Source organism: Podarcis filfolensis (assembly GCF_964270895.1).
Source record: "Podarcis filfolensis genome assembly, chromosome: 10".
In the NCBI taxonomy this organism is placed as follows: Eukaryota; Metazoa; Chordata; class Lepidosauria; order Squamata; family Lacertidae; genus Podarcis; species Podarcis filfolensis.
In genome coordinates this window covers 11736379-11751411 of record NC_139612.1, presented here as the reverse complement: position 1 = coordinate 11751411, position 15033 = coordinate 11736379, and the positions used below count along the sequence as shown (strand labels likewise).

Below are 15033 nucleotides of genomic sequence, written 5' to 3'. Positions count from 1 at the left end.
ACTACTAGAGAACTCTCTAGAATTCAGTTACTAACCAATCAAATTTAAACACATAGTAATGCATACAAGAAGGGACACGGGTGGCGCTGTGGGTTAAACCACAGAGCCTAGGACATGCTGCTCAGAAGGTTGGTGGTTCGAATCCCCATAATGGGGTGAGCTTCCGTTGCTCAGTCCCAGCTCCTGCCAACCTAGCAGTTCAAAAGCACGTCAAAGTGCAAGTAGGTAAATAGGTACCGCTCCGGCGGGAAGGTAAACGGCGTTTACGTGTGCTGCTCTGGTTTGCCAGAAGAGGCTTAGTCATGCTGGCCACGTGACCCGGAAGCTGTACACCAGCTCCTTCGGCCAATAAAGCAAGATGAGCGCTGCAACCCCAGAGTCGGTCATGACTGAACCTAACTGTCAGGGGTCCCTTTACCTTTACCTTTTTAATGCATACAAGCATTTACAATTTCAGTGAATTAAATTACTATATTTAGCATATTCTTATATATGTGCATGAACACACATTTATGAATAATTACTAGAATTTAAATAAAAGTTCAGTACATTTTACCATAGATGTTACCAGTCTGCTTGCCTCCTAGGTCTGCTTTCCAAGGACTGACTGTGGATGGACAACTTGAGGGTCTTGACTCTTTCTGCTAATGGTTCTTTATCTTTAAACCATACTTTAAACCTTTAATTTTTATGGGGCTTGAAGGCTGCCTGCTGTACCAAAGCAAGAGCCATATCTATTTCTCTACACACTTTTGCCCTCTGGAAGGCTCCTCATGAGGGAATGGGGCCTTCAGGCTGAAAGAAGTTTCCCACCCCTGAAATAAATCATCCCAGCTTGGCCAGATTAATCAGCTATGAAAGCATCTGTGTAGTCTGCTGTACAGTGGTACCTCAGGTTACATATGCTTCAGGTTACATACGCTTTGGGTTACAGACTCCGCTAACCCAGAAATAGTGCTTCAGGTTAAGAACTTTGCTTCAGGATAAGAACAGAAATCTTGCTCCGGTGGCGCAGCAGCAGGAGGCCCCATTAGCTAAAGTGGTGCTTCAGGTTAAGAACAGTTTCAGGTTCAGAACAGACCTCCGGAACGAATTAAGTACTTAACCCGAGGTACCACTGTACTTCTCCAAGAAACCAGACAACAAATAAAAAGATATTCAAATAAAAATATATAAGTATCTCACTTGTTCTATAAGACATAATGACAATACAGTTAGGGTTTTCCCCTAAAACTCTAATGGTAGAAGTGACCTTATTAAAATTCCACTTCCTCCATAGCTTAAAAAAAACCAAAAACCCACAAACTAATTACTGGTAGTAATTGGAGCAGAAATGACATTTGCAGATCATTAATATTCAACAAATTGTTTTTGAAGATGTTCTTCCAGGGTTAGTCAATCTTTAGCATTTCTGTATTTCGAAGTCATCTAGGATAATAGTTTGCATTTTAATAGGACTTGTCTTTATTGAATTGACTTTATTTATAAAGTTTTAAATTGCTAATTAATTTGTGAGAATATCTGCTGTAATATTTGTAACACATGAACTGAAAGGTGAACGTAGTAGAACAGCTAGTGACTCATGCTGTGCCACTCTAAATGAGTATGAAAGATGTAATATTGCCTTGATAAGGATTTTCATTATTCTTCCTTAGAAATGTCAAAAACAGGTTTAATGTGTCACACTTTTATGCACCTGAATTCAGAAGTCAATTTATTTGACTCTACAGAGTTGGAGCATATCAAAACAATGAAGTATGGAAAATTTTCCTAATTAATAAAACCCAGCTAGGGTCCTATATTAAAGGAAAGTAAACTGTTTACGTTGCATAACGAAACCCCATGTTTATGTTTTTCGAATGTTTGAAACCTAGGGCACATTCCTTTAAAATTTGAAACACTTTTTACTCTTGCACGCAAAATGATGCACCTTTGTTTTCGTGACGCACTCTCCAAAAACTAAACACGTACCCCTCCGGTAACAATGGAATGGCCAATCTAATATTGGTTTCATTTCCCCATTCATTCAGAATCAGGAAGTGGCACAGCTCTCACAGTCCAACATTGTAACTAGGCTTGCTCTGTCAAAGTTCTGGCTGAGGAAGTCGGGACCGGGGGCAAGGTGGTGGGGTGGGAGCAGGAACCAGAGTCCAGAAATCAGAGGTCTGAGGGTCGAGAAGCAAGGAGTCAGGAAGTCAAGGGTCCGAGGGACAAGAACCAAGGAGTCACAAAGTCAAGGGTCCGAGGAGCAAGGATCAAGAAGCCACACACAGTAAGGCAGGAAACATGTTGCTGTGGCAAAGAGCCAAAGGGAAACGCTACCTTATATCCCTACCCAGCTCTTGCCACCAGGTGCAGTGAGTTACCAAGCGGCCTTACCTGTGCGGCCACGCCTTGCCTCTCCAGAGCTTAGGAAGGCCCCAGTCCTGCGAAGCCCTACTGGTCACAGGGTCTGGCTCCTGCACGCACTCTTGACACCCCCTACTTGACAGTTGGACCCATTATTGGTTTCTTCCGCTCAATCTACCAGATCCTCTCTTCACATGCAGTGGAAATCTCTAACTCACCGAGGATTTCAGGACCTACTGGCTACCTTCACTTGGTTTAGCTGGCCAGTCGAAGCCATTCTTAGGGCATGGCTGCTGTCGCATGCCGACAGCTTCTAGGAGCCACAGGTGAGAGTGGAATGCAGGGTGGGGACCAAAAGTGGACACACTACCCTGGAAGGAACACAATATGTCCCCCCATCTACCCTTCTCCTAACATCCCATTCACACATTCATTCATTCTCTCTCTCTCTCTGTGTGTGTGTGTGTGTGTGTGTGTGAGAGAGAGAGAGAGAGAGAGAGAGGAGGAGAGGAATATACCATACTTTTCTGTGTATAAGACTAGGTTTCGTGATCCAAAATTCCTGTTAAAAATTGGGGGGTGTCGTCTTATACATGGATAGTGCATTGTGGTGACATGGGATTGGTTGCTGCTGTGAGTCGGAGGTTGTTATTGGTGGTTGCGGCAAGTGGGTGGGCGATTTGCTGCTTTTGTCAGCAAGGGGACAGAGGATAGGTGGCTTTTGCGACACGTACAACTGGAATTGTAGGTCTGGCGGGTGAGCGATTTTCAGCAATCCTTCCCTGAAAAAGCTCAACAACTTTGGGGAATCTCTCCCCTCCCCCCATTTTCTTAATTTTGAGTCCCCCCAAATAGGGGGCGTTTTATACATGGGGGCATGTTATACAGTCATACCTCATGTTATGCTTGCTTCATGTTACATTCTTTCAGGTTACGTCCTGCGGTGACCTGGAAGTACCAGAAAGAGTTACTTCCGGGTTTTGCCGCTCGTGCATGCGCACAAGCACTAAATTTCGCTTCGCACATGCGCACAAGCGCAAATCGTGCTGCACACCTGTGTAGATACGGCGCTTCAGGTTGCGCTCTTTTCATGTTGCGAGCGGGCCTCCGGAACAGATCTCGTTCGCGACCAGAGGTACCACTCTACATGGAAAATACAGTAAATGTATCGAACACTGCAGCTCTGCTGACAGAAGTACATTCATGTGTGCAAATGGAGTTTTTCCTCCATCTCCCTTCCAAGCTTATTTTCATATACCCTCAAAATAAGCTCTGGAGGATTGTGAAGCCCCCAAAGCTGATGGGGGGAATTGAAATCCCATTGCACCTGCACAATGGTGTACCCAGAGCATGGAATGAAACCCTATTTTTAGATTTGTTTGAAAATCAGGGTGCCTTGAACTGCAATTCTGGTAGATGACTGGCTGAATGGCAAGCCTATACAGTGGTACCTCGGGTTACATACACTTCAGGTTACATGCACTTCAGGTTACAGACTCTGCTAACCCAGAAATTGTGCTTCAGGTTAAGAACTTTGCTTCAGGATGAGAACAGAAATCATGCTCCAGCGGTGTGGCGGCAGCAGGAGGCCCCATTAGCTAAAGTGGTGCTTCAGGTTAAGTACAGTTTCAGGTTAAGTACGGACCTCCGGAACGAATTAAGTACTTAACCCGAGGTACCACTGTACATGCCAGAAGTAAGCCTCATTAACTTCAGTGGTGCTTTTTTTTTTTTAAAGTAAGTGGGTCTATCTGTGAGCAGCTGTTGAGGCTTTATCACCTAAAGTTGTCCAAAACACAGCGCCATATCAGAATAAATTGCACATTAGTCTCCTTTGCAAAATGAATTTCAGTAACAGACATATAGAATAACACTCCCTAAACCTGCATAATTTTGAATCTTCATTAAACATAAAAACAAATAAAGTTAGGTGCTTCAGTGCTCAGTGAGAAAGTGTGTGCTTCATGCAGGGAGACAGAATAAATCTTCCTCAGGTTTTGAAACTATCAGTTATGGCCTTCCACATTCCCCTTCTTTCCTAAACTCTGTAGAATATTAATTTAATCAGTTTCTTCTCCGCTTTGGAAGAATAAATATCCTGACGTTATTTCATCATAATATTCATAATGATTTGGACTCAGGTGTAGTAATTTGAGGCAGAGTGTGAGGGAGCGAGGGGGTGGAGATAAAACAAAACAAACTTAAAAAACCCCAAACACCCAACCCTTCCATAGCTCTTGAGAATCATAATGGCCCTTAAATGCAAATTCTTGTCTACAGCAGGGCAATTTTCCCCATTAAATTTTTGAAAGGATAATTCTTTGTCATACAACTTATTCCAACAGCAATCAGTCAGATTAATGATACTGTTAGTTAAGGAGTCTGCTTATACAATAGAAAAGAGATGCATGTGCAGAACCAAAAATCCTACACTGCTTGCTTAATCCCCCGCGTGAACCCCAAGCGCGCGCACACACACACACACACACACACACACACACACACACACAAATTTTGCAGTTCTTGTGCTTGTGCTTAAGGGAGTTCTTGGAGCACTCCACAATGGCCTAACCTTGGCTCCCATGGGTTCAGGTTGGGGGTCACAAGCAAGAGACTTCAGCCAGAAGATCGAAGCAAAACAGTGGCCAGTAGGCCTGATCTTTATTGTTGCAACAGGACTTCAAACTACCACATAGAAGAGGCAGAGAGAAGCCCCAAACAAAGGATGGCTCCCTTTTGTATATATATGTGTTATGTACTGAAGTTCTCACCCTGGGCCAGCAGGGGGATACTGTAGATAGTTTTCACTCAGGTCCGCAAATGCAAACAAGGAATTGAAAGTGATGTTCAGTGATTGAATAGTTACAGAAAGTTGTTACTGTTGCTTTGTAGTTGAGCTCTATATAAGCAAGTTGGCTGAACCCTTCAGTTCAGGTCTGTTCTGGCCTGTGAATAAACAAGAGCTGTCTGAAGAATCACTGTGTCGTCTGATATGTTCACCCACAACTTAACAATAAGTTTCCCAAATTACCCACAACACCCTTAGTAAAACCTCATACATTTGTCATAAATTGGGAGGGGTCTTCTGGCAGAAACTTGAGCACCAGGCTTGCCCTGTCCCTTGCATGTCCTCCACCTCCCAACCTTTAGGTGAAACGAAGGTCAATATTTACATTTTCCTGTCTTCCCAGCCAAGTTAAGCACACCCTTTGTCTTGACCATCCACTGAGGTTGGGTTTGTGATTGTTCTTGGAATGACTACCTGTCTGGCACTCAGGTGCCAGGATACCAATGATTATCACCCAGGCAGTAGGGCCGCTGAGTACATGGTCTCAGGCTTCAGGGATTATGGCTGTCCCGACCCATGTCCCAAGCTCCTCCCTTCTAGCCATATTCCTTCTGAGTAGAACAATGTTGGAATGGTGTAAATCCGTCACTGGAGTGATTTTATATGAATTTCTTAAGTTTTCCCATTGAGCCAATAAAAGGTAAAGGTAAAGGGACCCCTGAACATTAGGTCCAGTCTTGACCGACTCTGGGGTTGCAGCGCTCATGTCACTTTGTTGGCCGAGGGAGCTGGCGTACAGCTTCCGGGTCATGTGGCCAGCATGACTAAACCACTTCTGGCGAACCAGAGCAGCACATGGAAACGCCGTTTACCTTCCTGCTGGAGCGGTACCTATTTATCTACTTGCACTTTGACGTGCTTTCGAACTGCTAGGTTGGCAGGAGCAGGGACCGAGCAACGGGAGCTCACCCCGTCATGGGGATTTGAACCTTCTGATTGGCAAGTCCTAGGCTCTGTGTTTTAACCCACAGCACCATCCGTGTCCCATATTGAGCCAGTACATAGATACATTTTTCTGTGAATTGCTACATTTGGTAGGTCTCTCACCCCGCTTCCAATTCCACAATAACACTTGACAGTGCAATTCTGAGCATATTTACTCAGAAATATGCACTACTGAGTTCAATGGGATCTGGTGAATTTGACAAAGCACTGGTACTATACGCTCTTTTGCACCTGATTTAACTGGCTTTTTGAGACTGTATTCAAAGGCAGCATCAGTACAATTTAGCGCGGTAGTCCGGTTTCATATCATCAGATACCAACTACCAAACCATCAGCACTGAAATCAAATTTCAGAGTCTGATATCCAAATATTGATATTGCACATTGCAACATGCAGTGAAAAATCTGACATCAAGAATTCTCTGAAGCGAATATTTCGGTGCAAATAGATTTCAGTTCTGTCAGTTTAATCCACCTCCTCTTGGGTCTGTTGTGAGAATGAGTTGAAAAGCATTATAGAAACTATTACAAATACAAAAACCCTTATTTTACCCAGTGCTTTTTTTCTATTAAAAAAATGTTTAGGGGTACTCTCATTTTGACTCAAGAAAATCACCATTTTATAGTTCAAATCGGGGGAAATAAATACAGTAAATGGACAAAAGTACAAAGATTCACAAAATGTTTAGGGTTATGAGTACCCTTGCATCCCCTCAGAAAAAAGTACTGATTTTACTCCTTTGAATTGATCCCTCCTGGCTATCAGGGAGGAGCAGCAGAAGTGTGTTTTGCTGACTATCAAAAGAAAGCACTTCATAAAGCACAAAGTTAAACTATAGAATTCACTTCCAGAAGATGTAGTGATGTCCACCAGGTTGTGTGGCTTTAAAAGAGAACTGGAGAAAATTTCCAAATGATAAGGTTATTAATGGCTACTAGGCATGAGGGATATGTCCTCTCTCCACTGTCAGAGGCAGTAAGTCTCTGAATAGCAGTTGCTGTGAATTTGTTCCTGTTGTGTTCAGCTATTGCTTGTGTTCTTCCTATTGTAGGGGTGCCATATTTCAAACAGTGGAAATCTGGACAGAAAAGTGGTTGAGTTTTGTGGGAGGTTGTTTTGGCAAAGTTGTTGAGCTGTTTGTTTGGCTAAAGTTGTCGAGCTTTTGGACATTATTATTATTATTATTATTATTATTATTATTATTATTATGTTTTATAAACAAGAATAATATTATACAAATAAGTATACCAAGTTTTCTCATGTCATATGTATATCACAAAATAGCATAATAAATGTGGGAAAGTATCTACAACGTATGTTTCATTATTACAGTGGTACCTCTGGATGCGAACAGGATCCGTTCCGGAGCCCCGTTCGCATCCAAAAGTGAACGCAACCCACATCTGCGCGTGCACGGGTTGCAATTTGTCGCTTCTGCACATGCACGTGGTGTTATTTTGACCATCTGCACATGCATGAGTGACGAAACCCGAAAGTAACACGCTCTGTTACTTCCTGGTCACCACAGTGTGCAACCCGAAAATACTTATCCTGAAGCTACATTAACCCAAGTTATGACTGTAGTTGTCAATGTATGAGTTCTTGGTTTATGAATTGGTTTAAAAAATTAGGAGGAGGAGGAGGAGGAGGAGAGAGGAGTGGTGGGAGGGGTGGAGTCGTGTGGTTATGCTTCTATTATTCTATTTAGTGTGTGAGAGGGGTTGTGTCAGAATTACTTGTATTGGTTCTCTTACTATTCACTTGTTGTATTTCCTTGGTGGTGAGAGGAAAACTGCAAAAACGGCACTGCGTACATGGGCTGCCATACGTCCAGATTTCCTTGGACATTTATCCAATTTTCGCCCCAACACTTCTGATGACTGCAGTATTCCGGATACGGCCAGGTAGATCCAAACATCTGGCAACACTAGAGATCAGGATGCTGTTCTAGTTGAGCCTCTGGCCTGATCGACTGGTGCTCTAAGGTTCTTCTGCTGCTTGCCATGCCCAGGTGTGGGAATTCACATAATTTCCCCCTCCATATCATTCCATCTCTTTCCAGTCAAGCCATTATGCAATTCCATCATGTTTCTCCACGTTATCCTCACAGCACCCGATTTCTAATTTCTGTTATCTTCCCCCCAACCCAACAATCTTTGTTTACACAGCTCTACAGTACACGGCCATGCATTTCGCAAAGGTACCTGCCTTAATAACTTTCTCCAATAAAGAGGTCAATAGGAACAGTGCAGGCGGCCCCATAATTGGATCAGAGCTCTTTGCTTAAAGTGATTAAGCTTTCAAAGTCATGTGCGGACAGCTATGCTCATACATCCCAACCAGGGCTTAAGAACACATCTCTCTCCCAGTCCTGATCCCTAGAATTAGCACTCCGTGACCTGGGATGCAAAACCTACTCATGAAAGAAGCTATCAGCAATCACACGGCTCCGGGAGAATAATAATTAGCGACAGAGCGGCTTTGGCAACGGTAAACAGTTTTGTGGCTAGAGTTTAAACCAAAGTGAAGCAAATATTTATAACTTTATCCTTATTTTTGACAGGGCCGTCTTAAGTATATCCGGCACCGTGGTGCAAAGATCCCTCCGTCCCACCCCCCACCCCCGTTTCCCAGAGTTACTGACCTTTTTATAGCGCTGCTGGCAGTTTTGCAGGGCTGGAGGAGGCGGGCAGCGACTGGAGGGTGGCTCCTCCATCGGGGAAGAGGCAGAGGCTCCGGGCATGGCGCCGCTTCAGCAAGGCGGGCGAGGGCGGCGAGCTGATGCCAGGAGACACCGCGCCCAGCCTCCGCCTCTTCCCTGGCACCCGTGCCACAGTAGCCACAGCAGACGTAGGCTCCGTGCGCAGCACTGCTTTGGTGCGGCATGGCACAGGCGGGCAAGGGCAGCAAGCTGATGCCAGGAACCTCTGCTCTTCCCTGGCGCCCTCCAGAACTTGGCGCCCCGGCGCCCCACACCACTTGCCTCTATGGGCAAGACGGCCCTGATTTTTGAATAATTAGATGCACCCATTAGATGTGGGTTTATAGTGATCGTGTTTGTAAACATATTCCAGACTAGTGGATTTTGCCATTAAATACCCATTTTGGAGAGATGCAAATGAAGCAATCTTATTGCATGCAACATTTTCTCTCTTATTTCTGCACTTCTTTAATCATTTTTTATTGAAAGTTACAAAATAATCTTGTCTTTTAAAAAAAAATTATGCTTTTCAGGGTTATACATTTCACTAATTTTACAATCATTTCAAAACTTGATTTCCTTCCCCCTCTTTCTGCGGTTCCTTAAATTTATTTTTAATATCTTCTGCATATCCAGATTAACTTAATTGCTCATTTATTTATCTAATTTAACTATATACTCTTATATAACTGCAGGTTATTACAATAATCCTGCCAATGTTCTTATCTGTTTACAATTTATCTGTAAATATTCAATAAACCATTTCCATTTTTTTATAAAAAGTTTGTTATCCTGATTTCTTATTCCTCCGGTAAGTTTCGCCATTTCTGCATATTCCATAAGTTTTGGTATCCATTCTTCCTTTGCTGGGATTTTTCTTTCTTTCTGTTTTTGGGCATGTAACATTCTTGCCGCTGTAGTAGCTTACATGAATAAGTTTCTATACAGTTTAGGTAGTTCTGTCCCTATAATTCCCAAAAGAAAAGCTTCTGGGTTGTTGTTTTTTACAAACGTTATTTTAAGCATCCTTTTCAATTCATTATATATCATTTCCCAGTAAATGGAAGTGGAAACAAAATAATCTGTTTTGGGACTATACAGCTGCAAATATAACCTTTTAAGTGTGTTTGAAGTGCAATATACAACGTGACACTTGATGGCGATGGTGAGCCTTATGGAAAATTCAATGCATTTTTTTAAAACGCTTTTTTTAAAAAAGCATTTCAGAAATTTTTTATATGTGTGTAGATTCCATGGGACGCGGGTGGCACTGTGGGTTAAACCACAGAGCCTAGGACTTGCTGATCAGAAGGTAGGTGGTTTGAATCCCCGTGACGGGGTGAGCTCCTGTTGCTCGGTCCCTGCTCCTGCCAACCTAGCAGTTCGAAAGCACGTCAAAGTGCAAGTAGGTAAACGGGAAGGTAAACTGTGTTTCCGTGTGCTGCTCTGGTTCGCCAGAAGCGGCTTAGTCATGCTGGCCACATGACCTGGAAGCTTTACGCCAGCTCCCTCGGCCAATAAAGCGAGATGAGTGCCGCAACCCCAGAGTCGGTCACGACTGGACCTAATGGCCAGGGGTCCCTTTACCTTTACCTAGATTCCACTTTGGTATAAAACAGATTCTTCTGCTCCCATGATTGTCCCGGTGCAAATAGTAGCTCCACCTAAGCACACAAATGTGATCACCAGTCAAAAACAAAACTACGATAGCTTTCTGGGAGGTACTTGGAATCAGCGCTTCTTCCTTCACAGATGTCCTTATATTAACTAAATTCCAGGACATCCTTTATATAAAAAAAGGAGTGGGGTCAGATTCATATATTGCAGTCCGTAGATAGTCTGTCACACAAATAAGGCTGCTCCATAGTGTTTCATTAGTGTGTGGTTTTTTTCAGGGAAACATCCAATTTAACATCTTTATTTCCATCCATTGCTCTGGCTCCCAATATCCAGTTTTCTGGATTATCTTGCAATTGGGCTGGATCTCCCTGGTTTCTGATACCTGCCTTGACATGACTCCATGTGTCCTTGACTGCACCCTGAGATTTTCCACCATTCCATCATACAAATGCAGATCTAATCTGATCCTTAATGAAATTGTAAGTGTAAAGGAAAGGGGGGGGGGAATAACCATTTTAACTAGGCTTTTGAATTATATTTGATTTCTCTTAGATGTTTGAAACATATTACCGGAAAGCAATAAAATACTGCTCACGCTGTAATGCCTTGTGCAGAGATGATAGATAACTTTCTTATTAAAGACAAAATCCCATTCCATTCTGGGTACCTTATCCATATTCTAACAAAAATATGCATAATAACACATTGAAGCTAGACAACCAGCCATTAATTCTAAATGAAAGTGATTAATTATGCCTGTTCTCGTTCCCCTAACAAAGAGAAACATAGCTCGGTTTAGGGTTGTTTTTTACAGCAAAATATAACAAAGTCTATTTTAACATAGTCTATATTAGTATAGCCAATAGGGTAATATATTTGGACCTGGAAACCATGGTTTTAAAACCCCACAGAACCAGGAACAAGATTTTGACAAGCCATTTTTCTTCAATTTCATCTCCTCATCAGAGGTCACTCCCTATCTCACAGAGGTATCATGAGGAAGAATGAGATGCATGCTGAGCAAAGAAAAATATCCACAGTGATTTACAAAAAAATATTGACTTTTCAAATATATGGAAGCTAAATAATAATAATAATAATAATAATAATAATAATAATAATTTATACCCCGCCCATCTAGCTGGGTTTCCCCAGCCACTCTGGGCGGCTTCCAACAAAACACTAAAATACAATAACCTATTAAACATTAAAAGCTTCCCTAAACAGGGCTGCCTTTAGATGTCTTCTAAAAGTTTGGTAGTTATTTTTCTCTTTGACATCTGGTGGGAGGGTGTTCCACAGGGCGGGTGCCACTACCAAGAAGGCCCTCCGCCTGGTTCCCTGTAACTTGGCTTCTCGCAGCAAGGGAACCACCAGAAGGCCCTCGGCGCTGGACCTCAGTGTCTGGGAAGAACGATGGGGGTGGAGATGCTCCTTCAGGTATACTGGACTGAGGCCATTTAGGGCTTTAGATCATGTGTTTTTAGTTTATTGCTAATTTAATGTTTTGAGCGTTTTCATTGTTTTTATTTTTGCTTAATCTTCTTGTAAATTGCTTTGAGGGTCTTTGTTTGTTTGCTTGTTTACAACCAAGTGGTATATAACAAACAAACAAACAAACAAACAAACAAACAAACATAGTCCCCCTCTCTTCCACTTCAGAGGCGGACTTACTTGAGATATCTTATCCAATATTCAGTATTCAATCTGTTGCTCTTTTCCATTTTCTAAAGTTCATTGCCCTTCAAATATGTTGCTTTTGCTAAAACATTACGCTTTTTCTTTCCTTATGAGGGAAAAAGTTTTATCCCAACAGGGGGCTGCTTGATGGCTCAGAGCTTGTCTAAAAGCTGCCCGGCGTTGGGTTGTGCTAATGCATGGTTCACAGTTGTGATGAGGGACCCAGGAAAAGAGAGCCTCTTTGTTCCACATTGTAAAGCCTTGTTGCTAATGGCCAGAGTTTTATGTCACTGTGCAGCAGCGACTGAAGAAAGGACCCACAGGGAGTTAATACTGTTCTTAGGTCTATTAACTCTCAGCCAGGTTCCTCCGTAAGTTTACAGCAAGTCTGTGGAGAATGGCACTATGGAACATAACCCAGATCCTGGCTCCATCTCGCTACTGTTTCGAGCTGCGTGCTTATTCTGCTTTCCTAACAAATATTTTGAAAAGCAGTAAATAAATAAAAGCTAAATGCTCGGGAACTACAGACCCATAGCAAATGGCACAGCCATTAAATGCAACAAGGTAGTGGAATTTTACTTCATGCCACTTTTGAATCGTGTCGGTTCAGAATGTGGGTGTTCTGTGCAAATACTCCCCCCCCAACAAAATATCCTTGCCTAGGGATGTTAGGATGACAGAAGGATGGCTTGTATTGAGTCAGATCATCCGGACATCTAGCTCAGTATTGCGAGCTAGGCCAGGAGTCAGCTTCACCTGCTGTACGGCAGCCTGAAGGGAGAGAAGACAAAGTGACTCCACCTACAGCTGATCAGCCTTCAGTGACACACAGGAGACGGCGCTAATGAGAACCAGCAGCTTCAGCCTTCTTAAGCAGAGCTTCCAGCAGCAGTCAAATGCTGGAAAAAAATGCTTGTATTGCCTAGCCCATCCTTGCGGCTTCCTGCTAATCTTGACCTTTGACTCATGATCTTTGGATTCCTTGACTCCTGGACTGTCTGACCACATGGATTGCTGTTCGCCTCACCCTAGGACTGGACTTGACTCTGCCTCCAGCCTAGTACACCTCAGAGACTCTTCTGATTGGCTGGCCTCACAATCCACTGATCTCTGCACATGATTGCTCAGCGATGAGACTGTGACATATTGTCCATATGGACTGGCAGAGCTTCTCCGGAGTTTCAGAGAGGTTATCTTTGCCAGCCACAGCTGGAGATGTTGGAGATTGAAGTTTGGTCCTTTGGCAGGCAAGCCAGACGTTCTAAAACTGAACATCTGTGGGCTATGGCCTTTTCCCATTAGGGAAAACTTGCTTGTGTAGTGTCAGGGAAGATTGGGGAATGCAATCGCAGGGAGATCAGTTCCTAACAGAAGAGGAGGGGGAATATTCACCCCTCCCCCTCTTCCAGCATTCCCAGAAGCAGGCAGACAGGCAGACACAGAAGCTGCACACTTGAGAGAGGCGCTACCCAGCTATGAGATAGTAGCTAAGCAAGCAGAAGGGAGGGAGCAGCTGGGCGATACATCAATTGAGAGTGGGACCCCTTCCCTCCCCCCAAACTCGAAGGTCCGAGTGTGTCAGAGAACAAAGGAGACGTCGGGGGAGGGACTTCCCTTTGGCGCGCTTCTTGCTGTGGAAGTGGTGAGGAGCCAGAGTAGGCAACTGATATCCTTGCGGAGAGTTGCCTGTTTGTGGTTGTAACAGAATGCTGTAATAAAAAGACTATAAATCTACCAAATGCTCATTAATTCTTATTGGTGAGCCACAGGAAGGTAGAGGGGAACTACCGTACATGACATGTAGCTCCTCATCGCTGTGCTTGCTTGTTGCGTACAGAGACCTTAGAAACTCGACCACCTCTGCCTGCTGTCTGAAATGGTACCCTCCATAATTCCAGCCTTCAAATCTACCTTTTAGTTCTGCACAACGTAAAGAATGGTTGTGACTTTGCTCGGCGGGCAAAGTCACCCCAGGGCCTGAGGATGCTAAGCTGCAAAATGCATTTCAGCGTCTCAGCTCATGGGGGAGACATGTGCAAGCCCAAAGGCTCCCTGCTGGAGCCCGCATTAGCTTCCAACAGTCCCTATGCTTGGCTTTACCTCTGATCCTGTGAGACACTGTGTCAATAAGGTGGAAATGCTCCAAAATGCTGAATGATGGAGAAACTATGAGTCAGTTTTCGACGTCTGAGGTAGACAAGGGACACTTGCTGGTGTGTTTGTTCTTCCTACTTGATTTTCTTCCTTTGTTCCCCCCACCCCACCCTCGGTTGCTGCCACCTGGATAGATCCAATGATAATTCTAATGGGCTCTGCATTTATCCAGGGTAAACTTGGCCTTCAAATTGTCATTATGGTCTTTGAATCAGTTGCTCTCTCTCTCTCGATCCCATAGGCTGCTTTAAGATGCACCCGTGTTTTCAAATGTCTCTTTTAAAATCCACAGAATGCAACACAAAGGAGAGAGCAGCGTGCCAGAGCGTATAAACCTTGCCAACCTGGTTGTAGCAGCACAATGATTTTTTTGCCCCACTGAGTCTGGAGTGCAAGCCTTTGGACTGGGTTGCAAGCAATTCATTCTGGTTGAGCCTTGAATTATGTTCACTGGGAGACTTTGCTATTTAGCCTGACTGAAATGGACTGCCAGCTGCCGGTGTTAAAAATGTCCAGCGCTGTCATTGTTTCATATCAGCTTATGACACCTGTTTGTATTTTCTTCCAGAGGGAACCTATTAAAATCCTCTTCATTAACCCACTAGAAAGCTCTGTGCTTCAAACTCTCTGATGCTTGTTTTTTTGGTTTTGCAATTAGAAATGATTGCCACTGGGGGGGGGGGGAACCCTCTCCCTCATATTTGTCACAGAATAGTTGTAAACTTCTCATTG

The 15033-nt window shown here is 43.6% G+C and overlaps 1 protein-coding gene across 1 annotated transcript in view; it reads left to right on the top strand.

Annotated features, from left to right (window-relative positions):
• The window catches only part of LOC310744244 (uncharacterized protein), a 115588-nt gene extending 100764 nt beyond the window's left edge, over positions 1 to 14824 (top strand). The window contains exon 3 of the mRNA XM_083575404.1: positions 14594 to 14824. Within this exon, the coding sequence (XP_083431530.1) occupies positions 14594 to 14634 (41 nt within the window). The 3' untranslated portion in view covers positions 14635 to 14824. The remainder of the gene's footprint in view (positions 1 to 14593) is intronic.
• The last annotated feature ends 209 nt before the right edge of the window (positions 14825 to 15033 follow it).